Raw genomic sequence first — 25,526 nt, forward strand, 5'->3', positions numbered from 1 at the left:
TCCCACCTTTTTCTTCCATGTTCTAAACAGTTACGCAGTGGCTCACAAGTGTAATCCTAACACTTTAAGAGGCCGAAGGTGGACGGATCACTTGAGGTCAGGTGTTTGAGACCAGCCCGAACAACATGATGAAACCTGTCTCTACTAAAAATACAAACATTAGCCGGAAATGGTGGTGCACGCCTATAGCCCCAGCTACTCGGGGGCTGGGGAGGGGGTGGGGACTGAGGCAGGAGAATCGCTTGAACCTGGGAGGTGGAGGTTGCAGTAAGCCGAGATCACGCCACTGCACTCCAGCCTGGACAACAGAGCAAGACTCCATCTAAAAAAATAAGACATAAACAGTTACTTTGCATACAAAGAGACTATCAGGGAGAAACCAACTAAGCCTAAGTCTATAAAGGCTGGGTGGCTGTTCCCTGAGGAGAAAGGACTCCAAAATCAACACAGAATTGCCACACGGCATAATGCCATTCCTCAGGCATGTATATGGAGCAGATTGTCCTCATCCTCTGTCTCCATTATTTTTATTAGTTAGACATAGGGTAAAGTACATGCAAAATATATGTGTGTATATATATGTGTGTGAACTGTCTATGCTTTTAAAATATGTTGTATTATGTATTTCTATACAGGTACTATTTTTTTTTTCAAAAGTCAGGAAGGAAATACACAAAATATTTGCAATGGTTAAATCTAGAGATTGTGATTGTCGTGAGAGGCAACTCTAAAGGAAAAAGAAGTATATGTTTGTGAGCACAGCCTCTCTCTCTCTCCCCCCGCCCTCCCTCTCTCTCTGTCTCTCTCTCTCTCTCTCTAACACACATACACACACACACACACACACGCACACACAGTGGTTAAAATCATAGACATGAGCCAGACTGCCTGGGTGCAAATCCTGGCTCTGATATTTACTAGTTATATGACCTTGGGCAAGTTACATAACCTCTGTTTTCTCAGTTTCTTCTGTAGAATGGGAATGGTAATAATAGTGCTTACCTCATGGGGTTAATGGGAAAAGTAAACAAGTGAAAATATATGAGGCAGTTAGAATAGTGCCTAACATGTGGTAAGCACTATAAAAGTATTAACTCTTATGTACTCCTCCCACAAGCTGATAGAAAACTTTTCTCTCAGTCTATGTCTATCTGAAGGCCTCCCATAGCATGAGTCCCTGAGCCCAATTCACTAGGATACTTATACTTCCAGAAATGGCTTGGCTGCCACTTCCCCATCCACACTACTTTTCTAACTTTAACAGCCAATCTCCCAGCCACCTCTACCCTCCTAATCCCTCACCCACTCCCTGGCCAAAAAAGTTACACACCAAAGCGGTACATTGCTTAACTATGTCTCAGTAATTTTTTTGCCTGCTAAACTGTAGTTACTCCAGTGCAGGTGACTAAAAATTCTACTAATAATTTCATATATTCCTTGCTCCTTTAAGTGACCACCCTCCCTCAAATCTAAAGAAACAGCTATAACCAATTTTTTTTAAATCCCTGCTTCATTTAGTCATAGTTACATAAAGCTGGAAGGACCATCTTTGAAATGTTGCAGTGTTGTGTCTCTGCCAGGCTTTGGTATCAGGATGATGTTGGCCTCATAAAATGAGTTAGGGAGGATTCCTTCTTTTTCTATTGTTTGGAATAGTTTCAGAAGGAATGGTACCAGCTCCTCCTTGTACCTCTGGTAGAATTCAGCTGTGAATCCATCTGGTCCTGGACTTTTTTTGGTTGGTAGGCTATTAATTGTTGCCTCAATTTCAGAGCCTGCTATTGGTCTATTCAGGGATTCAACTTCTTCCTGGTTTAGTCTTGGGAGAGTGTAAGTGTCCAGGAAATTATCCATTTCTTCTAGATTTTCTAGTTGATTTGCGTAGAGGTGTTTATAGTATTCTCTGATGGTAGTTTGTATTTCTGTGGGGTCGGTGGTGATATCCCCTTTATCATTTTTTATTGCGTCTATTTGATTCCTCTCTCTTTTCTTCTTTATTAGTCTTGCTAGCGGTCTGTCAATTTTGTTGATCGTTTCAAAAAACCAACTCCTGGATTCATTGATTTTTTGGAGGGTTTTCTGTGTCTCTATCTCCTTCAGTTCTGCTCTGATCTTAGTTATTTCTTGCCTTCTGCTAGTTTTTGAATGTGTTTGCTCTTGCCTCTCTAGTTCTTTTAATTGTGATGTTAGAGTGTCAATTTTAGATCTTTCCTGCTTTCTCTTGTGGGCATTTAGTGCTATAAATTTCCCTCTACACACTGCTTTAAATTACACTGTTGGTGGGATTGTAAACTAGTTCAACCATTATGGAAAACAGTATGGCAATTCCTCAAGGATCTAGAACTAGATGTACCATATGACCCAGCCATCCCACTACTGGGTATATACCCAAAGGATTATAAATCATGCTGCTATAAAGACACATGCACATGTATGTTTATTGCGGCACTATTCACAATAGCAAAGACTTGGAATCAACCCAAATGTCTATCTGTGACAGACTGGATTAAGAAAATGTGTCACATATACACCATGGAATACTATGCAGCCATAAAAAAGGATGAGTTTGTGTCCTTTGTAGGGACATGGATGCAGCTGGAAACTATCATTCTTAGCAAACTATCACAAGAACAGAAAACCAAACACCGCATGTTCTCACTCATAGGTGGGAACTGAACAATGAGATCACTTGGACTCGGGAAGGGGAACATCACACACCGGGGCCTATCATGGGGAGGGGGGAGGGGCGAGGGATTGCATTGGGAGTTATACCTGATATAAATGATGAATTGATGGGTGCTGACGAGTTGATGGGTGCAGCACACCAACATGGCACAAGTATACATATGTAACAAACCTGCACGTTATGCACATGTACCCTAGAACTTAAAGTATAATAATAAAAAAAAAAAGAAATGTTGCAGTGTTTACCTTTAGAAAACAAAAAAGAAGATTGTCTCTTCTTCCTCTTCCTTTTATACATTTGAAACTTCCTCATATAACAGGGCTGTAGTGCTGGTGGTGATCATGATGCTAGTGCTAGTGGTAGTGATGTGCGTGTATGTGTGTGAGTGTGAGAGAGAGTGGGGGGGGAGGAGAGAGAGAGAGAAAGAGAGAGAGAAGGATCCTTAAAGTGTGATCTGGGTTAACATCTTAGCTTTGATACTGCCACAGCAAATGCTATGTCTGCTTCATAAACATTGTGTTTTCTTAAATGCATCATTTTAAGAAAGTAATGAATTATTTGCAGCTCAGTAAGGTGACAAGGCTGTTCATAACAATTTCTTGACAATTCATCAGATGTCCAATTTACCTCTCACTTTTCCTTCTCATCTCCTTTGCACAGAAAGTGACTACTTATTAAATAAAGCCCAACTCAGCCTCTTTTTTCTGTTATGGAGTCTGAGAAGGTGGGATAGTGATCACCTGAGTGGTCCTGGACAATAATGGGAAGTGAAAAGTGTGTTGTGTCCCCTTCCCAGTTCTTCATGTACTGTGCCTGCCTTCTCTCTTCACCTTGCTCTCAATTAACATGTCAATTAACAATTCTTAAGGTATTCCTATAATGCTAAGATCCTGACATTTTTATCCAAGTACTTTCAGAGACTCAAAATGACAGCACAGCTCTCCATAATAGATCTCCAACCCCTGTTTCTAGTCTTATTTCCCTCCATTGCATCTGTCAGGTTGATCTACTTTAACCAAACACATTTTCTATTTTCCTGCTTATGCTTTTGCTCATGCTATTCATGTAATTAATTCTGCCTAAACTTGTCTCCCCTTAAGCTCCATTCTACCTGCCCAAGTCTTGTTCATCCTTGAAGACCAGCTCAGCTACATGAAACTTCGTCTAATCCTCTGATTGTCCTTTTCCAAATTTTCTCTTTCCTATGATCTCATACACCTTTGATTGTATTCTATTATGTTACTTGTTTTGCTGGTCCTTAAATTATAATTAGTTGTATTCACACTCATAGTCTCTACTAGACTGTAAGTGCCTTGAAGGCAAAAGCTGAGTCTTTTTCATCATTATATCCCACTCAGGGAAACCCAGCACTATGCTGGATACATGTGGGATATACTGTGGTATGTGGGAGACACTCAGTAAATGTTTGTTGAAATAAAAACTTCCCCAAATGATCTTTAATGCCAAAATTTCACAATATTCTGGTGGAAGGGAGATCTATTTGGACAGAAGATTTCAGAGAATAAACTAGGTTGGCATTTACTGTGAAGAGTGGAGAGCACTGAGATGGAGAAGCCAGTGAGGAATTCCTTGCAATATAATAATAATTATTATTATAATTATTGTATTTCATTTGAGTCTGGATATATGGGATCATCTACTATTTCACATGTCTTGTTCCATCTGAACAGGAAATCTCAGTACCTTCTGAGCTCCTGTGCAATGCTCTATAGTATAGATGGATGTGACTAAGCTGAGGGGAAAGTGGAAGTGGGGAAGTTATCATGGAAGTGGGGTGGAGGGAAGGCTGATGAACTTTAAACCCAGGAATAAAATACCTATAGAATGAGCAATGGGAGATCTCCCCTGCCCTCTCCCTATCAAAAATAACCCTAACTATCAAATAAGCTCTCTGAAAGAAGCTAAGGGTAAAACGGTATAGCCCATTTGCATTTCAATACAGAAGAGAAACAATTGCCAAAATGACTTTTTGCAGTTTCTTAAATCTTTGCAACTTATGGCTTTGGTGAACTCCCACCTATTTATTTCCTTGTACTGAACAGTGGTAAAGTCCTTCCAGCAGGGGCCTTAGGTGTTTGTATTAAAGATAGGTGGAAATTGGGGAAGACTACGTCTTACTCTATAGTCAATCTTTGGGCTGGGAGGTAATAGGGTAGGATGGGCAGTTGGAAAGAAATATGCAAGTCAAATTTTTGCTGCCTTAAGAAGAAAGTAAAAGAGCGAAGAGCAGAGAGGAGGACCTGGAGACTTACCAGGGAGCCCGTGTTGCCTAGTGTTTAAGACTTGGAAAATTGAGGCTAAGACTCATAAACATCACAAACTGCCTCCCAAAAGTCTTTTTGGGGTGGGTGGATTTATACAAGTAGGTTGCCAAGATTGACCTAATGGTATTTTCAAGGAGGATAGATTTTTTTTCCCCACAGACATAAAGCCATTTAGAGAAAACCACTAACCTGATACAAAGAGCAAATGTCAAAGAGCTAGGGTCTTCCACAAACCAACCAACCAGCCAAGTATGCTTATTAAGGTAACCCAGTTATTTTCAATTAAGCGTTAATAAGCAAGTGAAATACCTCAATGTATTATGTTTTCAAAGAAAATACCAGGGGCTTTCAAATGCCTTCCAAGCAATTTGAGTTGTTTTATTCACATCACGAAGACCGGTTTTCCCTGAAGTATTTCCTGTTCAGAAAACACTTAAGGACTCTGCTCTTCTGTTGTGCTTCTTGACATGAAAAGATTTTAATGTCATTGCTTTACCTTTAGTTTGGAATTTTGCCTCTTCAGTCAACTTTTCACTCTATTAGTTGTGCCTGGTTTTATCTCCCCTGATGTGACTGTCCAAAGAACATTCCCACCCTAGCTCCCTCATTTCACCTTATATTTTCTCTACAAAATACACTCATGGGAGTATATTTTATAATGCTTGGCATTCTTATTTTGATTTTTTACTGTGCTAAATCAGTCAATAAATGTTTGTTGTAAGGCTTTGTGCCAGTTATAATGGGAGAGATAAAGTAGTGTAAAATCTTCCCTCAAGGAGCTTGCTGTCTAATTGAAGATATGTAAGCAAATGAGTACTTCTTATATTTGATATTTCCTTTCTATTTCTAATATTTTCCTTGGGTAGGCTCTGTCCACATCACAATAGTCTCCTAAATAGTCCTCAGGTTTACTATTACCCTCCATCAAATCAGTCCCTGCTCATCTTCTTAAACAAGTTCACTGTGGTACTTCTTGCACCACCTTACCTTTCTTCCCCTCAAAAATACTACTTAAAGATACCATATTGCCTAAAAGTGAAGTTCAATCTCATTTGCTTGGCTTGAAATTTCTCTCCTTCACACCTTTTTAATCAAAGTCTTATTCCATCTTTAAGGTTTAATTCAAGTTCCATTTCATCCATGCCTCTTTCCTCCACTTACCCACCAAAAGTAATCTTTCCTTTTAAGTTCAGTAGATTATAGTCTATATCACCCATTGAGTATTTAATTTATGCTACCTTGATTGGTTTCTTTTGTATGTATATGGCTCTTCCCCATCCAGATTGCAAATTTTTTGAGGGCAGGGCCTTAGCATAATGCTTTGCACAGAAAAGATGCTTGATAGGATGTTTGGTAATGAAGACATGATTTTTCCTGGCTTCAGAGTAGAGGAAGGATTATGAGGATGGAAAGGAAATATTCTGGAGGTAGGGAGATTAATTAAGGAGGTTTGTGCAACAATGATCCTATCACAATAGGTGATAAGGGCTTCAGCCTATTGGTTCCTTGGCTCAGATCCTCACTATATTAACGAAGAACTTTGTTTAAGGGTAGTCACGTGAAGCAGTGGGAGTGGAGAAGGAACAAAGAAACCTGTAACTGTTTGCGATCAATTGGTTGTAAACACTACTGCACTTGGACCAGCCCCCGATGAAATTTAGCAAGATTAAAAAGGAAAGGAGGGAAGGACTTTGGGACTCCTGTGAATTTATGTGGGGACAAAGGAGGAGTAGCAGTCAGAGTTTACTGAACCTGAGTAACTGCAATAATGATAGTAGCATTGACATAAAAACAGGAAAATCAGAGTTGGAAGCCAGATCTGGAGAGAAGGCGGTAAGTTTGTTTTTAGACTTACTGAGTTTAGGGTAACTTGGGTAACAAAGTGAACATGTCTAATGAGGAGCAAAAGATACCTTTTTTCACATTTAATTCAATCCAACAAATAATTACGGAACATCTACTAAGTGCCCGTCATGATACTGGAGATAGATACAGTCACATAAGACAATTCTTGCCCTCCACAACTCGTGATGGAGTGAGGAAGACAGACTAATATGATAAAATATAGGAAATGGTATAATTGAACTATATATAGAGTATGTGAGAATATAAATAGGGGATCAATTGCTTGTGTCCAAGCAAGTGAGAAAAATTACAGAAGCGATGATCTTTGAGAAGGGCCTTAAAAGATAAGTAGAAATGTGTTCAGTAAACAGATGGGGAAATGACTTTCCAAGTAAAATAATAGTCTAGTGCAAAGGCACAGGACATGAAAGTACATGGCATTCTAGGGGAACAACAAGGAGTCTGAAGTGACTAATGAGAAAGGGATGACAGAATAAAGATGGATGATTTGAAAGAGATGATGATTTTCAGAAATTGAAGAAAAGGGTGTTGTTACACTCAGCTGGAGAGCAGCCTATGTGTAAGGTTAAAGATGTAGTCTCTAGTGTTGAACTCTCTCAGCCAAAATCTCATCTCTGCTACTTACTAATTGTGTAACCTTAAGCAATTCACTTAATCTCTCTGTGCTTAGTTTTCCTCATCTGTCAAATGCAGATAAAGGTACCTACCTCAGAACTGTTTTGAGGACTGAGAGTGCCAATATATGTAAACTAATTAGAGCAATGCTTGGCATATAGTGTTATGTAAAGGCTAGTCCAAGGATTACATTTTCAGAAACAAGGTACTACATCATTGTGTACTACACCAGTAGCCACCTAAAAAAGAAATTATAAATGGCAAGTGTCTAAGTTTCTAGATACTGTAAGCAAGGACCCAGAGAAAACTAAATGAATCTCTTAGTCTCAGATAAAGGAGTTCATGAGCTGGTAAGATATCTGCCTTGGAAATGTAGATCCAATTTAGGGAAAGGGTGAGGTGTCTGAGAAAAAAAAGTAGAATGGCTAGAGTGCCATTCAGAGTAAGTAGAAACCCCCATTGTGGCATTGCCATAGAAAATGGAAAAAAGCAACATAAGATTATCACTCACCAACAGACATATTTTGTTTCAGTTAAGTAAGAAACAGAAAATTAGCCATCAAGGAGCTTCAACTATGAGAGAGGGGGTAGTAGGGTCCAGTGACAGGTATTTTGCTTGGGTTGGAGAATTTGGAGGAATCCTCTGAAGAGGGATAGCAATTGGAGATGCAGCCCTACCTTGCTAATGAAGCACATCTAGCCCCTTGAGTTTTGATGCTCTCAAGTAACCCATTGTCTGTTCCTCAGCCTTCTAGAGCTCTGCTCGAGTGATCCTTGAATAGACTCTTGGAATGCTTGTGCTTCCCTGTATGACTGCTCTGTGTGCTGCTGAAATGGAACTGAACCTCGCCCGCCCACCCAGCCAGCCCAGGGGTTTCACTTGACAGAACTCGGTTTGAATTCTGGTTTTACCACTTACTAGTTGTGTGATTTTTGAGCAAGTCACTAAAATTCTCTATGCCTCAGTTTCCCCGTCTGTGAAATAGGAATAAACATGGTTCCGATATTGTAAAATTGTTATGATAATTACATGAAATAATTTACCTATGAAGTGCTTGGCAAGTTAAGTACTAAAAGGATATTAGTTCCTTTCTCCTTCCTTTCCTGTTATACTTGGGCAGCCCTCAAATCCCCTGCTCTCATTTTAGCCCCTCCTGGGGGCTCTGGTAGTTTTTTTTTTTCCAACCCTGACTTTGCAGTAAAGATGTTTTGATGTAGCCAGTATCCCAAAATAGGAAAGGTATTCAGATACTGGACAGCCCAAGGTGAGAAATATCCACTAAAACACGACAACTATGTGAAAAATATATACACATGAATATATGTTTAATGATATATTTAATGTGAAAAATTAGAAGGGAACAAGGAAAACTGAAAACATTTGTGTTAGCACAATATATTGTTGTAATGTTTTCTTAATATTGTGCCTGTGGAGGAGGATACTCTTTTCTTGACATACATAAATCTCCTTACCCTCTTTCCAAAAGAACAGCAGGAGGAAAGGGTACTGGAGTAAAGGGAATTGTTCATTGGGAATAACATGCCCCCATCTCATCTGTCCTTCTGCCCAGCCTTCCATTAACCATCATGATCTACCAGAGGCCTGGAGAGCTTCCTAACTGTGGTGCTTCAATGCCCTTGCATCATTAATATCATCATCTCTACCCTTCTTCTAGGAGTGGATCTTATGAGGGAGGTATGGAAGAAGTTGTGCATGCTTAGCTGTCAGTCCGAACCTTTTAGAGACAGCAGGGGACAAAGGCAACAATCACTGTGTAATACTCTGAAATTTCTTGGCAGGTGAATACTGCTATGCATGAGGCAAAACTTATGGAAGAATGTGACGAGTTGGTAGAGATCATCCAGCAGAGGAAGCAAATGATCGCTGTCAAAATCAAAGAGACAAAGGTAAAGCAAAGCACTTCAGTGAATCCAAGGAAGAGCTGACTTTACAGATATCAAAATTTGATGCGATGATTCCGGTTTGATCATGAAAGCAGGAAGAAATGAGATTATAGGAGGAGAGGCAAAGAAGTGATGTTTGGCTTACTGCTCTGAATCCAGTAAAAACGATGGCCATTTTGGGGTGTTAGAAACGTTCTATATCTTGAACTGGTTTACGTGGGTGTATGTGTTAGGATTTGGGTGCTTTACTGTTGTATGTTATAACTCAATGAAAAGGAAAAAAGTAATGGTAGAAATGTGAGTCAGGATTATGGACCATGAATGCCAGGATGAGGACTCTGGGCTTAATCTGAAAAGTGTTGGGCAGCCATTCTAGTTTCTTAGGAAGGGAGAAAGACTGATTGATATGGTAGAGGTATGCAGGGCAGATCACAATGGGATGATACCAAAGTCAGGGTAGCAAGTTACGAGACTTATGGAATGATGGTTTGTAAGAGCTGATAAAGACCTAAACCAGAGTAGTGGCAGCACAAATGGAAGGGAAGAACACAACAGGCATTGCTAGAAAGGAAATGATAAGAAACACTGAGCTTTTAAATATAAAAGATGAATGAGAGAGAGGGAAGACTCAGTGAAGACATTCAGGTTTCGAGCCTGGGAACTGAAGAATCATGATCATAAGGGTCAAGTGTGAGCCTCCATATGGCTATATGGTTTTAGGCTTGTTGGCTTGCTGGTCAGAGTTAGTGGTTATAAGTTCATGCTGTGTGTATAATGTGAGATGTTTTGAGAGGCTAGAGTGATCACCAATAATTTGTGCCATGCTGAGTGGTTATAGCTTATCCAGGAACTAAAGTTTCCAAGAAAACAGATTTGTGAACACACAGGTATGCATAAAGACACTTACAGAAATATACACGTAGAACTGTAGATACTCATAAAGAAAAAGATGGTACTTTTTAGTAAACACATATGAAAATATATTGACATTTTGTTTGTTTACATACAAACAAAACAAAAATGTAAACAATGATAATCTCTGGGTGGTAGTGTTTCTTTTATACTTTTTATTTTCAGAATTTTCTATAATGGGCATGCATTGATTTAGAACCAGAAAAATTAATGTTACTAATACAAAGAGGGGGTAGATAACCGAGAGTATATGACTGTGTTGCAGCCTAAGTATGCAAGCTGTAGACAAGAGAAGGAGGGATTGGCACAAGAGACACAGTGAGTAGGGTGAGAAGGTGAGTGGTTAGTACAGGGACCATGGAATATTAATAAGCGTTATTTTTAGAATCACTGCAGCATACCTCCTTCATGTTGTGTTTTATTGTTTTTAATTAAGCACTGCATGTTTTATCTTATTTTTTTCTTTTACTAATTCCTTAAAGGTTATGAAACTGAGAAAGTTGGCACAGCAGGTTGCTAATTGCCGCCAGTGTCTTGAACGGTCAACAGTCCTCATCAACCAAGCTGAGCATATCCTGAAAGAAAATGACCAGGCACGGTTTCTACAGTCTGCAAAAAATATTGCTGAGAGGTCAGTTCTTTATGTGCTTTTGAAATGCCTGCTCTTGTGAAAAGAGGCCAATTTAAAGTCACTTAAAGTTCAGGCATGTATGTAACAGCTGCCACCTGAAGATTTTACCAGTTAAGTAGTTATTGAGCCTCAGTGGTAAATTACCCTTTGGATTTCTGAACCCTTGTCTCTGGCTCTGCAGCCTACAGCTCTTTTAAGGCACAGTCAAGTACTAGCCCTAGCTACTGCCATAGCTCCCTGCTGCTGACTCAGTGCATGAGCTTTCTATGATGGTGTTGGTATAAGGGTAGAGAAATTTTAGCTATATTGATAGGTGTGTGCTCTTCTCAGTCTGCATGCAGTTTCTATTGCTTTCATTTCATTATTCTGCACATAAATCCTTTACGGCAGTAATTTTTAGGCCTTTATTTAATCACTCACCTCTTTCTCAATTAGATGAGAGTCATGAACCTTCTTCCAGAGGAAAAACAATGTATTTAATAAATATACACAGAGAATTTTCTATACAATTTCAGAGGACTCACAGATCCTTAGAAGCCCATCCACAGACCAAAAAATCCATGGTCTAAAGTGAAACATTGTTCAGTACAGTCACCAAGACTTCAAAGGGCTGCAGAGGCTCATTAGGCCAGATTTGACCTCCTTATATCTCCTTCTCATTCATTGAAGACCTTGGCTCCAGGCTCACAGTATTCCTCCCATTGCCTCTGCCACCATTTTGGGTGACTTCAGCAACAACCACATGGTTGACTCATCTAATGCCTTAGCCATCTAGCTTCTTTAACATCCCCTCCAACAGTGACTGTCACCTCAGAGCTCCATCTCATCCACCCATTTTCATGGACCACATGCTGAACCTCACCATCACTCAGAATTGCACTGAAATCATAACTTAAAACACCCCATTTTTTAACTATAACCTCTACTTAAAAACTTTTTTCTTATTTTTGTTTCGTTTTGTTTGAGACACAGTCTCACTCTATTGCCCAGGCTGGAGTACAGTGGTGCAATCTTGGCTCACTGCAACCTCTGCCTCCCAGGTTCAACCGATTCTCCTGATTTAGCCCCCCAAGTAGCTGGGATTATAGGCATGCACCACCCTGCCTGGCTAATTTTTGTATTTTTAGTAGAGATGGGGTTTCGCCATGTTGGCCAGGCTGATCTTGAATTCCTGGCCTCAAGTAATATGCTTGCCTCAGCCTCCCAAAGTGTTGGAATTATAGGCGTGAGCCACTGCCCCGGCCAAAAATTCTTTTTTTCTTCAAATACATATATACTTCAACTTCATTGAGACCGCTAAGGCCTGACTCCTATACTTTCTTCCTACCCACCAGCTATTTCCTGTCTTTAGCTTATTTAGGATTTGTGATTTCTCACTTCGGATACTCTCTTTTCAATATTCTCAATCCCCTTGCCCCATTGTCCTTTTAACATACCAACCTGATCAAATCCCAACCCTGAATCAGTCCCACTTTTCCCATTCCTATATTTGAGTTGCAGCATGCTACTGGAGAAAATCACATAACCAAAGAGGTCAGTACTACTGCATCACAAATTTATAGCTTCTAAACCTCACCTGGGCCTTCAGTGCTAACCTGAAATCCTTCTGCATTGCTTTGGTCAGCTTTCTTTTTAACTTGTCATCATAATGGCTATCTCAAATCTTTTGTACTTACTTCAAAATTCCAACTCTGCCACTTTTCTGCTTATGCTCGGTAAATGCGCTCTTATTTTACAAAGAACAGTAAGTGTGAAATAATGAATTCAACTTCTCATATCAAGCTGCTGAACACACTTAGGTCCACATCCATTACTTCTGCCTTCCTTCTGATTGAAATGGAAGAGATGTCTCTTCATTTGTGCTTTGGCTAAATACCCTCTTTTTTCCATAGCTTCAATTTATTCCTCTCTGTAAATGACTTCACATCCATTTTTAACCCACTCATGTCTTTTCTACCTCAAACCAACCACACAGAAAAACGCCATGACTTTCCTCTACTTCATATCTCCTCCAATTATCACCTGTCCCTCTCCTTCCCTGCACAGCAAACTTCCTGAAAGACTTTACATTTCCTCACCCCTAATTTACTCTTCTGCAATATTTAAAATGTATTTATATCCAAGTAATATTTTGTGCATAGTTAAAAAGTAAAATATTACTATAAGTCATATTGCAAGAAATAGCAATCTCCTCATTCTCAATGTCTGCTCTCTGATAATATTATTATCAATAGAGTTCTTACTTTGTACTGGGCATTATTTTAAGCCTTAACAAGTATTAACTCAATCCTAAAAAAAAACTTTATGAGGTAGATACTACTTTTATCTCCATTTTATAAATGAGAGAACGATGTTCAGAGGTTAAATGACTTGCTTACAATTGTCCAACTAGTAAGGGGCAGAGGCAAGATTCAAATTTAGGGAGTCTAGCGCTACAGTCTACACTTTTACAACAAAGCCAAGCAATTTCAACTCTATCAGATGTTTTTATCAGCATGACCTTACATTTCTAAGTAACATCCTTACATTGGTAGTTTTAATTTTTTTCAACTTTAGACATTATCAGTTAACTTCTGTAAATTTGAACTTTTTTTTCTACCACTACTTCTACAAATATTTTTTATGCCACTTCATTCCTCTCTATTGGGGATTCCAATTACATGTATATTTGGCTGCCTGAAATTGTCCTATAGCTCACCGATGCTCTATTTTTGTTTTGCAGTCTTTTTTTTTTTTTTTTTGCCATTGTGAAAACACATGCAAGTGTGTTTCATTTTGGATAGCTTCTATTGATGTATCTTCAAGTTCACTAGCCTTTTCTTCTGTGATACCTAATCTGCTGTTAACCCCTCCAGTGTGTTTTTCATCTTAGATATTATAGATTTCATCTCTAGTTTGATTTGGGTCTTTTAAAAAATATCTTCCATATCTCAAGATATTCAGACTGGGTATGGTGGCTCACATCTGTGATCGCAGCACTCTGGGAGGCTGAGGTGGGAAGATCACTTGAGACCAGCCTGGGCAACATAGTGAGATTTCATCTCAAAAAAAAAAAAAAAAAAAAAAGCTGCATCTGGTGACATGTGCCTGTAGTCCTAGCTACTTGGGAGGCTGAAGCAAGAGGATCTTCTGAGCCCAGGAGTTCAAGGGTACAGTGAGCCATGACGGCGCCACTGCACTTCAGCCTGGGCAACAGGACAATGTCTTGTCTCTGAAAACAAAAAAAGATATTTAGCCTTTCCTCTAGCTTTCTGAACATATGGAATACAGTTCTAATAACTGCTTTTATGTCCTTGCTTGTTGATTCTAATACCTGTGTCATATCTGGGTCAGTTTCAATTGGTTACCTTTTCTTCTCATTATGGATTGTATTTTCTTGATTTTTGCCTATCAGGTAATTTTTTACTGGATGTCAGACTTTGTTAATTTTCTCTTTTGGGATGCTGTATATTTTTGTATTCCTATAAATATTCTTAAACTTCATTCTGAGACACAGTTAAGTTACTTGAAAACAACTTGATCTTTTCAAGTCTTGGTTTTCAGATTTGATAGGTGAGATCAGAGCAATGTTTAGTCTAGAGACAGTTTTTCCCCACTACTGAGGCAAAACCCTTCTGAGTACTCTATCCAGTGTCCTGTGAATCATGAGATTTTCCAGTTTAGCTGGTAGGAACAGACACTATTGCTAGACCTATGTGAGCACCAGGGATTGTTTCCTCCTATGTTTTTGGGTGGCTCTTTCCCCAGCATTATGTAGTTTCCTCTCATGCATTTGTTTATTAGTATTCTGTTGACTACTAGAGGGAAACTCTGAAGGTCTCTAGAATTCTCTTTGCAGCTTTCCCCTCTCTCGTACTATGTCCTGTGAATTCCAGCCAACTTCGTCCACTTGGATTCTCAGCGCTGTCTCCTTAATTTTAGGGAACTCACTGGACTCTGCCTGGATTTCCCCTTCCTGTAGCACTTGATTCCCTTAAGTTTTTCAAACAAACTCTCCTATAGTTTCTTAAGAAAGAGTACATGGGAAGTAAATTTTCAAGAACTTTTTGCCTAAAAATATTTCAAGTTAATTTTCACACTTGATAGGTTGGAAATAAATTTTGAAGGCATGACTTCATTGTCTCCTGGCTTCCATTATTGTGTTGTGTATTGTATTGTGTTCCATTATTGTCTGCCATTTTGAATCCAGATCTTTTGAATATAACCTATATTTTAAAATCCAGAAGCTTAAACAAAAGTTAATACTACTTTTAATTGACAAATCACAGTTGCATACATTAATGGGGTACAATGTGATGTTTTGATATATGCATACAATGTGGAATGACTAATTGAAGCCAATTAACATATCCTTTACCTCACTTACCATTTTTTGTGGTCAGCCATTGAGATTTACTCTTTCAGTTATTTTGAAACATGCAATATATTATTATTGATTATATTCACACTGCTGCACAACAATCTCAGAAACTTATTCCTCCTGTCTAACTGAAACTTTATACCCTTTGACCAACAACTCCCCATTCCCTCTTCCTCCTACCAGCCTCTGGTAACCACCACTCTACTCTCTATTTCTATGAGTCTGATTTTTTCTGATTCCACCTATGTGCGAGATCATATGGTATATCTTTCAGTGCCTGGCTTATTTTACTTAGCATGTGTCTTACAAGTTCATTTATGCTGTCAAGGATAACAGGATTTCCTCCAATTTTAGTGGCTGAACAGTATTCCATTATGTATCTATACCACATTTTCTTTATCCATTCATCCATTGATAGAAACTTAGGTAGATTCTGTATCTTGGCTATTCTGAATAATGCTTCAGTGAACATGGGAATGTAGATATTTCTTTGACATATTGATTTCAACTTCTTTGGATATATACTGACTAGTGGGATTGCTGGATCCTACAGTAGTTCTATTTTTGGTTTTTTGAGGAACCTCCATATTTTTTTTCATAATGGCTGTAGTAATTTGTATTCCCACCAACAGTGTATAAGGGATCCCTTTTCTCTGCATCCTCACCAACACTTATCCTTCCTCTTTTTAATAATAGCCATTACAATCTAGAAGCTTTAAAGATCTTATCTTTAACCCAGTTTTTCTGAAATTTCACCAAGATTTGCCTCGGTTGTAGATTTTCCTTTCCTTTCCTTTCCTTTCCTTTCCTTTCCGTTGCGTTCCTTTCCGTTCCTTTCCTTTACCTCTTTCTCTCTTTCTCTTTCTTTGTCTTTCTTTCTTTCCTTCTTTCTTTCTTCTTGCTCCGTTGCCCAGGCTGGAGTGCAGTGGCACGATCTTAGCTCACTGCAACCTCCGCCTCTCAGATTCAAGTGATTCTCCTGCCTCAGCCTCCCTAGTAGCTGGGACTACAGGCTCGGGCCACTACTAATTTTAGTATTACTACTACGGTGCCCGGGTAATTTTGGTATTTTTAGTAGCTGGGACTACAGGCTTGGGACAGTACTAATTTTGGTATTACTACTACCGTGCCTGGCTAATTTTGGTACTTTTAGTAGAGATGAGGTTTCACCATGTTGGCCAAGCTGGTCTCAAACTCCTGATCTCCAGTGATCTGCCCACCTTGGCCTCCCAAAGTGCTGAGATTACAGGGGTGAGCCACCATGCCTGGCCCATTGTGGACTTTTTATCATTCATTTTTCCTGGGCATTCAGTGAATCTTTCTTTTTTTTTTTTTTGAGATGGAGTCTCGCTCTGTCGCCCAGGCTGGAGTGCAGTGGCCGGATCTCGGCTCACTGCAAGCTCCGCCTCCCGGGTTTAGGCCATTCTCCTGCCTCAGCCTCCCGAGTAGCTGGGACTACAGGTGCCCGCCACCTCGCCCGGCTAGTTTTTTGTTTTTTTTTTGCATTTATTAGTAGAGACGGGGTTTCACCGTGTTAGCCAGGATGGTCTCGATCTCCTGACCTCGTGATCCGCCCGTCTCGGCCTCCCAAAGTGCTGGGATTACAGGCTTGAGCCACCGCGCCCGGCCTCAGTGAATCTTTCTAATCTAAAGACTGGTGACCTCTAGCTCTGGAAATGTTCTTGTATTATTTGCTATTAATTTCCTCCCCTTTATTATTTCTCTTCTTTGTTTATGGGACTTTAATTAGTGAACTGTTGGACATCCTAGACTTTTTTCTCTAGTTTTATCTTTTCCATTTTCCATGACTTTGTCTTCTTGTTTTACTAAGATACTTCCTTAATTTTTCATTAAATCCTTCTATTAAAATTTTAATTTTAGCATTCCTAATTTTATTCACAAGAGCTCATTCTTCATCCTTGTTTCTTTTTTAGCATTCTGTTTTCGCTTTGTGGATACAAGCTATTTGGTTTTCTTCTTGAGAATATTATCATTTTTAAAAGTTTGCTTCTAAACCCTACATTGTCTGGATTTCCTCCCACTTCCTTTTCTCTGTTAGTTTAAATTGCTGTCTTTACCTAAATATCTGGCAAACTACTGGTTGTGTGTTTGAATTTAAGCACTGAAAGATGACTGGAAACTCTGAGTGGATGGGAATAATTTATGGCCTGGTGAACTTTGCTATAGGATTATAAGGCAGAATGCTGGCTTTTTATTGAGGACTCCAAAGTGTCAGTTCTGTAGGTCTTTTCTCTTGGATCAGATTCCCTTGGATGGAATCCTCCAATCTCCTGCTTTTGATTGGAGGGGCAGCGGTGTGGAAGGTATAAGCCTGGCTGCCAGCATTCTGGGAGTCAAGGAGGGAAAAGGAGCTGAGAGTTTTAAGACTTTTAGTATAATGTCAAAGCTCAGCAGAAAGTAAACCTCACATATCCTTCCAGAATGAAGGAAGGGTAGTTTCTGGTTTAGTGTGCCTGAATCTGTGGATCTAGTTGTTCCTTATGAAAACTTTCAACTTTCTGTGGCACTAAATCAACTTGATGTTGTTGGCTTCCTGATCTAGCTTTCTCTGGTCTGTTGTTGGTTACCACACATTCATCGCTTTCTAGCTTCCAAACATTTGTTGACAATGTTTTACTCATTGGCATCTCTTTTCCATTCTCTTTGTCTTTGTAGGTTTATGACATTTCATTCTTTGACTGTTATTTCAGTGAGATTTCATGAAAGCAAAAATAAAACATATATTCAAACCACTATATTTAATAATCTCTACTCTCCAACCCTCTAAAATGTTTTGTCCCACTACCACACCATTGAAAGTATTCTTTTCAAGGTCATCAAATAAATACCTTGTTGCTAAATATAATAGACACCCCTTTGTTTCATCTTACTTGATCTCTCAGTAGCATTTGTCCTCCTGATCATTTTTACTTGAAATTTCTCTGCCCTTAGCTTCCATGAACACTCCTGGTTTTCTTCCTACCTAGTTGTTTTTGTTTTGTTTTGCCTTTGTGAGCAATGTTTCCTTGGCCTATTCCTTTAATGCTATTGTTCTTTGTGATTCTGTCTTAGGTTATTCTCTTCTCTCATTACACGTCCTCCTTGTTGCAAACTCATTGGTTCCTAGGGCTTCAGTTACCATTTAGATGGTTATGATTCCCAACTCTTTATCTGAATCTTATTTTCATAGGCTCAGGTATAACCTGAGGTGTAGGTAGAATAGATGACTATCTATGTAATATGACTTGAGAATCATCTTCCCAACTTCAATACTGGTCTCCCACAGGGTCTGATATTTTCCCCACCTTTATGCACTGTATTGTGTTAAGGTACCATGATTTCAGTTAAAATGAAATTTTAGCTGGGAGAGGTATGTCTTTCCCCTTACAAATGATGCCTTATATTATTTGTAATAGAGACCAAGGCCTTAAGAGACTGCAGCAATATAGCTTATGTTGTGTTTTGCTTAAATAAAAAAAACACAGTCAGATACACACACACACACACACACACACACATACACACACACACACACACACCACCAGGTCACTTTTAACCCATTCTTAACCTTTCATCCACCGTTAACATTTAGGAATATAGTATTCCAATATTTCTATTTAGATATACTTCACAAACATGATATCATGCTACATATACTGTATTATACTCTACATTTGAAACAATATATCACAAACTTTTCTCTATATCATTGGATATTATAAAATCTGATTTCCAATTGCCTCATGCTATTTTATCTTTTGATATATAGTGCATTACTTAACTCAGTCTCCACTGTTAGACAATTAGGCTACGTATGGTGTGTTGAGTGCCTTTGTAGTTGTATCTTTGCATACATCTCAATTCTTTCCATAATAAAAATTTTATGAAATAGAAGTGTGGTATCAAAGAAGATTTATATTTTAAGCTATTTTGAAATTTAATGCTAATTTGGCCTTCAGAATATGTATCAATTTCAATCCTAATACAATATGTAGGCATTATTGAATATAGGCATAAAAGCTCCTATGCTGTCATTTGTTTGTAATTTAAACGTTATCTCATGTTAATTTACATTTCTTTGATTTCTCATATAGTTGGACTTTTTAAATATATTTATTTGCCATTTGTTTGCTTTGACTTTGTTTTCTTTGATGCTTTGTGAATTAACCCTTTTTGTTTTATTTGTTTACACGTATGCTTATTCCAAGACACTTAAAAATCTGGTCTCTTTGCTTCCAATTTTGACCTTTTCCAATCCCTCCACTGAAGCCATAGTACTATTCCTGAAACATGAATTTCAGCACATTACTTCCCCACCTAAAACGCTTAGTGACTCCCATCGCTCTTAGGATAAAATCCAACGTTTGTAACATGGCCTACAAAGTCCTGCATGATTTTGTCTCATTCTTCAGGCTTCAAACAAGAGAGAACACACACACATCCACATAGTCTTTGCTTAGTTAACTCTTACTCATTAGGTAGGTCATTAGTTAAAATCGACTTCCTCGGGAGATTTCCCTTAGCTCCTAAGTCCCTTCAGATAACTCCTGTGCACGCTCTATTCCCTTTGTAGCAGCACTTCTATTGCCCATGTAATGTCTTTCTCCTTCATGATGTGTGAGCTCTTGAGGGCAAGAACCACAACAAAACTTGTTCACTTTGTGTATCTCCAGTGCCCAGTACAGTGCCTGGCACGCTAGTTGTGCTTAATAAGTATTGGATAGATGGATGGAAGAAATAAAGAAGATTGGAGAGGCCAGAAAGAAATTCCATGAGCTAATTTTCTAGATTAACTGTTATCCTAAAGAAGTTGTCTCCTTAATCACCAAATCTTGGCTATTCACGTGAGACCTTATGATTGTACTGAGCTAGTCTTTCATTTTGCCTGTAGCTTATCCCTGAAACATCTCTATTTTCAGAAACAATAAGAGATGTTGTTGGTAGATGTATAGCAGGGTATATGTACATGAGGATATGTATTTTTCAGTTTCTCATTCCCTTACAACTAGCTGACCGTAAAAGTTTCCTCTCTGGTCTTTCTACATTCAGTGCCTTTTCTCTCTCCTCTAACCTACGTATTGTTGCCAAGTGAATTTTTCTTTCCTCACCATCATTTACATGTTCAAGGATCTTCATTGGCTCTGATTTAGAAGATCTTGCACAGGACTAAAACATGTATATTTTGGCAAAAGCTCCTCCAGATAATCCTGATTTGTAATGATGGCTAAGAATTGCTGAAGTATGTAAAATATGCCTCAATTTTTTGAAGAACACTCTAAATGGTGAAGGGTATAGAATTTAGAATCAGATGGACATGGGCTCAATTACATTTCTGACTCTTACTGGTTGTGTGATCTTGGACAAGTTACTTAGCATTTCAATGTGTCAACTTTCTCATTTGCAAAATTGAAATAACATCTACTACATAGGGTTATGGTAAAGAGTAAATTAGATAATGTGTGTAAAGTGAATGTAGAGAGCATTGTATATACTAAGCACTCGATAAATGTTAGCAGTTATTTTGTTGTTAGTCATTCAATTGTTCATTCAACAATTATTTTTTCACTATGTGTCAAATGCTGTGTTAGGACCATGGAAGATATTAAGAGGTACAAAATATGAACCCTGCTCTTGAGACTCTTAGAATTAGTTGGGAAGATAACACTATCATAGCACTATACAATCGGAGGATAATAAAGTGAAATATAAGTGCTATAAAAGATCACATAGGTCAGGTGCGGTGGCTCATGCCTGTAATTCCAGCACTTTGGGAGGCCAAAACGGGTGGATCACTTGAGGTCAGGAGTTTGAGACCAGCCTGGCCAACATGGCAAAATCCCGTCTCTACTAAAAATACAAAAATTAGCTGGACATGGTGGTGGGCGCCAGCTAGGGAGGCTGAGATATGAGAATCGCTTGAATCTGGAAGGGGGTCGGAGAGGCAGAGATTGCAGTGAGCTGAGATGGTGCCACTGCACTGCAACCTGGGTGACACAGCAAGACTCTATCTAAAAAAAAAAAAAAAAAATCATATAAACGATATATTTAGGGAAGGTGTTAACCTAGCATGCTGACTTGCTGACTAGCATAAACAAAAAAGAAAAATCTCAAACTGTTTTTACCAAGTCTTTAAGGGTCTAGTTTTGATGCTGCCTACCAGATGGAAAATGATGCAGAGGGGAAAAAATTCTGTATTTACTTCTCAAAATTAAGACCGGATGGGGGAGTGTGTTTGAGGGGTGAACATATGTGAATAAATATGGTATAACTCTTAATTGGCTCCGATGATTAAAATTTAAATGGTTCCCATTGGAAAGGCACAGATATGATATTTTCACTAAATAAATCAAGCCTTACAAGTCATTTATTTTCACCTTGTTAAATCAGAAATCAAAACTGGGTGAAGGTTGCAACCTATTTTGATGTATATTGATGTACTTTCCTCTTTTTCAGGGTCGCTATGGCAACTGCATCTTCTCAAGTTCTGATTCCAGACATCAATTTTAATGATGCCTTTGAAAATTTTGCTTTAGATTTTTCCAGAGAAAAGAAACTGCTAGAGGGGTTAGATTATTTAACAGGTGTGAGAATACTGTGCTTTCCTTCCCATTTAATTTTTTTTCTTCTGGTATGCTTTTACTAAAAAATAATTTGAAAAAGACAATATTTATAATTTACATATTTTGTAATCTTTAAAATGATGCATATATCTTTTCAGACAGAATATATTTTAGTTCATGTAACAGAAAAAAAGATGATTTATGATTTTTTAACTATTTCTAGGATCAAAATGGGTATACCATCTATACTTAAGAGTAAAACAAAAGAAATTTGCTGATAGATTTGTCCTTATGAATCTAACAGTAATGTATTGTTGCTTGTTATGAGAGTAGAACTCAGGTGACAATTAGGGAATGTTAGAGAATGCCTTATGTGGGTGGGTACAAGTACTACCAAAATGATTTTAAGGAAAATTAAGAGTTAGTAGATCAGGAAGAAAAATGTAAGAAATATCTGGCTCTCAGACAATTTTAGAAAATGAGGGACACAACCAGCCTGTTAAAAATGCTGGCTACTTTCAGGATTGTTTAATGATCATTTCATGAAAAAAATATACACAAACTATTTTTGCAGCTGTTTTGTTACTGCATTAAATAGGTGCCCCTTATTGAACATCTACTTTATTCTAGACACTGTATATTAATTTTATATCTTTAATCCTTACAACAAATCTATAAGTTAATTATCACCCCTATTTTGTAGATGAGGGAACTCATCATTTTGCACTTGACTACACAGCTAAAAATATGTAATGGGGCTGGGCACGGTGGCTCACGCCTGTAATCCCAGCACTTTGGGAGGCCGAGGTGGGTGGATCACCTGAAGTCAGGAGTTCGAGACCAGCCTGGACAACATGGCGAAACCCTGTCTCTACTAAAAATACAAAAATTAGCCAGGCATGGTGGTGGGCACCTGTAATCCCAGCTACTTGGGAGGCTGATGCAGGAGAATCACTTGAACCCAGGAGGCGGAGGTTGCAGTGAGCCAAGATCGTGCCACTGAATTCCAGCCTGGGCAACAAGAGCAAAAATCCATCTAAATATATATATATATGTATATATATATATATACTCATTTTGAAATAAAAAAATTAAGTTGAAGACCATATGTTAAGAAAACCATATAATCACTTTAATGTCTACATAAGTGTTTATGCAGGCAGACTAGACAGCTGGGGCAATCATCACAAAAATTTAGGCTTATATTTTTGTTGTAGAAAAGTTTAGGCTTATATTATGTTGTAGAAAAGTGGTTTTAGGGAGCTTGAGGTCCCAGCATTTTGTTTCAGGTTGCATCGTTCATGCAATTTAAAGATTCTCTATTAAGAAAATCTTCTCTTCAAGAGATGTTGGGTTAGGCAGGAAGAGTAACAATTGTAAAATTCCAGAAGAGAGAGTATGCTTTCCTTACTTTCTTTTCCACCTTTCCTTACAGCCCCAAACCCACCATCTATCCGAGAAGAACTCTGTACTGCCTCCCATGACACCATTACAGTCCACTGGATCTCGGATGATGAGTTCAGCATCAGCTCCTATGAGCTTCAGTACACCATATTCACTGGCCAGGCTAACTTCATCAGTAAGTCATGGTGTAGTTGGGGCCTGTGGCCAGAGATAAGGAAATGTAAGGAAGCAGTAAGCTGCTCAAGATTGGCCGGGGCGCCACGAGGCAAGTGTTTGTAAGACATGTTAGGTTGTTTAGTATAGTGTTTCATAGACAGTGTAAGCTCCCCAGGGCATTGCAAAGACCTTACTGATGGGTAACAAGCAAGTCGTATATTTCCTTGCTGGGCAGTTACTGGGGCCGTTCCCATTCATTTATGTAACCCTTAGCCTTTCCTCAATTAATCCATGTCACTCCACTTTCCCAAGGAGAGTACAGCTTGGTTGGTACTTGTTCCTTGCCACCATCATTGCTGGTTCTGTGTGTATGAACATCTCTCTCCTTGACTCTTCTTCTACTTCATTATCATGGTAAAATACATTATGTTCAAAGACGTTTCCTTTACCAAACCTACCTCTGTCAGTTAATATGGTGACAAGCCTCCTGCCTCTGTCACTCTTCCCTTTACTTCTTCCTTTCCACTAAGAATTATGCTAAATATGAAAACATGTCAGTGGGCCACAAAATGAAAAAGGTTAACAAAGCTGTTTTTTAGCTCACATGTTATGGTTTCACTTTCTGGTGAATTGGAGCAAGACAAAGCAAAGTAGGAACTTCACTTATGCCAGTCAAGAGGGGATGAGCTGAAAGTTCCCCTCAATACCCTGGGTGTGGGGGCAGTGGGGGGGTGGGGGGCGCGGGGTGGAAATGGAAACAAAAGCAAAATTAAAGCTGGATTCAAGACTGGAACAGATTCCCAACCTAAAATAGCATCTCCATAGCTTCAAATTAGTATTTTCTTTTACCTTTTTGTTCCTGCTTTTGTGTCTGACTTCACAGGCCAGCATGAGAGTAGTTTTTCCAACTAACACCTTCTAATAGGCTTCCTTTTCCTGTTTTGTGACAAATCTGGGGCAGAATTCTGTTTTGTAACAAGGTGGGGTGGGGAGATGAGAGGACATTTGGGGATCAAACTCTAAAAAACATTTGCCTCATGCAACTCCAACCTAAACCACTTGGCCCATATAGCTATGTTCCTGGGTGTTTCTTCAGATTGTGAAGTCACAAACTCTAATGCCCCACTGATTTACTTGTCTGTCCTTCTCTGGAAAGTCTTAATGCCAACAACTGTGCTTCTTTTTCCTGATATGGGGAAAGCAGTCATCTCCCAGGAATTAAGAAGAAGTCTGAGAAGTGACAAAGATCTAAAGGTTGTCACCTCTGTTTCCAAGGTTATATAGTCCTTTGTAAAGAAAAGCTTAAAGGGTAATTCTCAACAGTGATAGGATCATAGCATCTTAGAATTGGAATGGACCTTAGAAGTCATCTAGTCTAATCTTCTTCCCTCCTGCTAGACACTCACTCAGTAGATAATCATCCTGTCTCTGCTTGAACATTTCCAGTGGTGGGTAGCTCACTTCTAACAAAACAACCCATTTGATTGTTGTGCAGCTATAAATAATGGCCAGTGCTTCCTTATAAGAGGCTTAACTCTTCCTTTTAGTAAATAATAACGACAATAATAATTTACATGTGTATTATGCTTTGCCATTTACAAATGCTCCCACATACATTATCTCATTTAGTCCTTATGGGTGCTTACTTAGCCTTATGAAATGTTATTAACTCCACTTTATAGATGAAGAAACTGGGGCTCAAGTTGAGTGATTGCCCAAAGTCACAGAGCTATGAAATGTTGGAGTCAAGGTTGCAGCTTGAGTCTGTCAGACTTCAAATTTAATGCTCCTTGAAGTAAACCACAACAACCAGTTAGTCCTAGTTCTGACCTTTTGTGCCTCACTAACAAACCTAATCCATCTTTCACATAACAGTTCCTCAAATAATTTTCGTTAGTTCCTATGTCCTTCTAAATTTTCTCTTTTCCAGGCTAGGCATCTTCCTTTCTTTCAATTGCTCCTCATATGGCATAGTTTCAGATCTTTTGCTACCCTAGTATCATTTTTAAGAACACACTCCTGTTTATCACTGTGCTTTATAAAATGTTCTGTCAACGAAGTGAATGCAGTACTCCAAAAGCGATCTGACCACTGCAGAGGATAGCTGGATTATTTCTCTTGTACATTAACTGATGCCCCTTTGCCC

At 38.8% G+C, this 25,526-nt stretch overlaps 1 protein-coding gene across 2 annotated transcripts in view; it reads left to right on the forward strand.

The window, feature by feature from the left end:
- The window catches only part of MID2 (midline 2), a 98,416-nt gene that overhangs the window by 65,496 nt on the left and 7,394 nt on the right, over window positions 1-25,526 (forward strand). For both annotated transcript variants that reach the window (XM_011958734.1, XM_011958735.1), the window contains 4 exons: window positions 9,253-9,360; window positions 10,752-10,900; window positions 21,714-21,841; window positions 23,256-23,399. In XM_011958734.1, the coding sequence (XP_011814124.1) occupies window positions 9,253-9,360; window positions 10,752-10,900; window positions 21,714-21,841; window positions 23,256-23,399 (529 nt within the window). The remainder of the gene's footprint in view (window positions 1-9,252; window positions 9,361-10,751; window positions 10,901-21,713; window positions 21,842-23,255; window positions 23,400-25,526) is intronic.

Source organism: Colobus angolensis, unplaced genomic scaffold (genome assembly GCF_000951035.1).
Source record: "Colobus angolensis palliatus isolate OR3802 unplaced genomic scaffold, Cang.pa_1.0 Scaffold472, whole genome shotgun sequence".
Lineage (NCBI taxonomy): Eukaryota > Metazoa > Chordata > Mammalia > Primates > Cercopithecidae > Colobus > Colobus angolensis.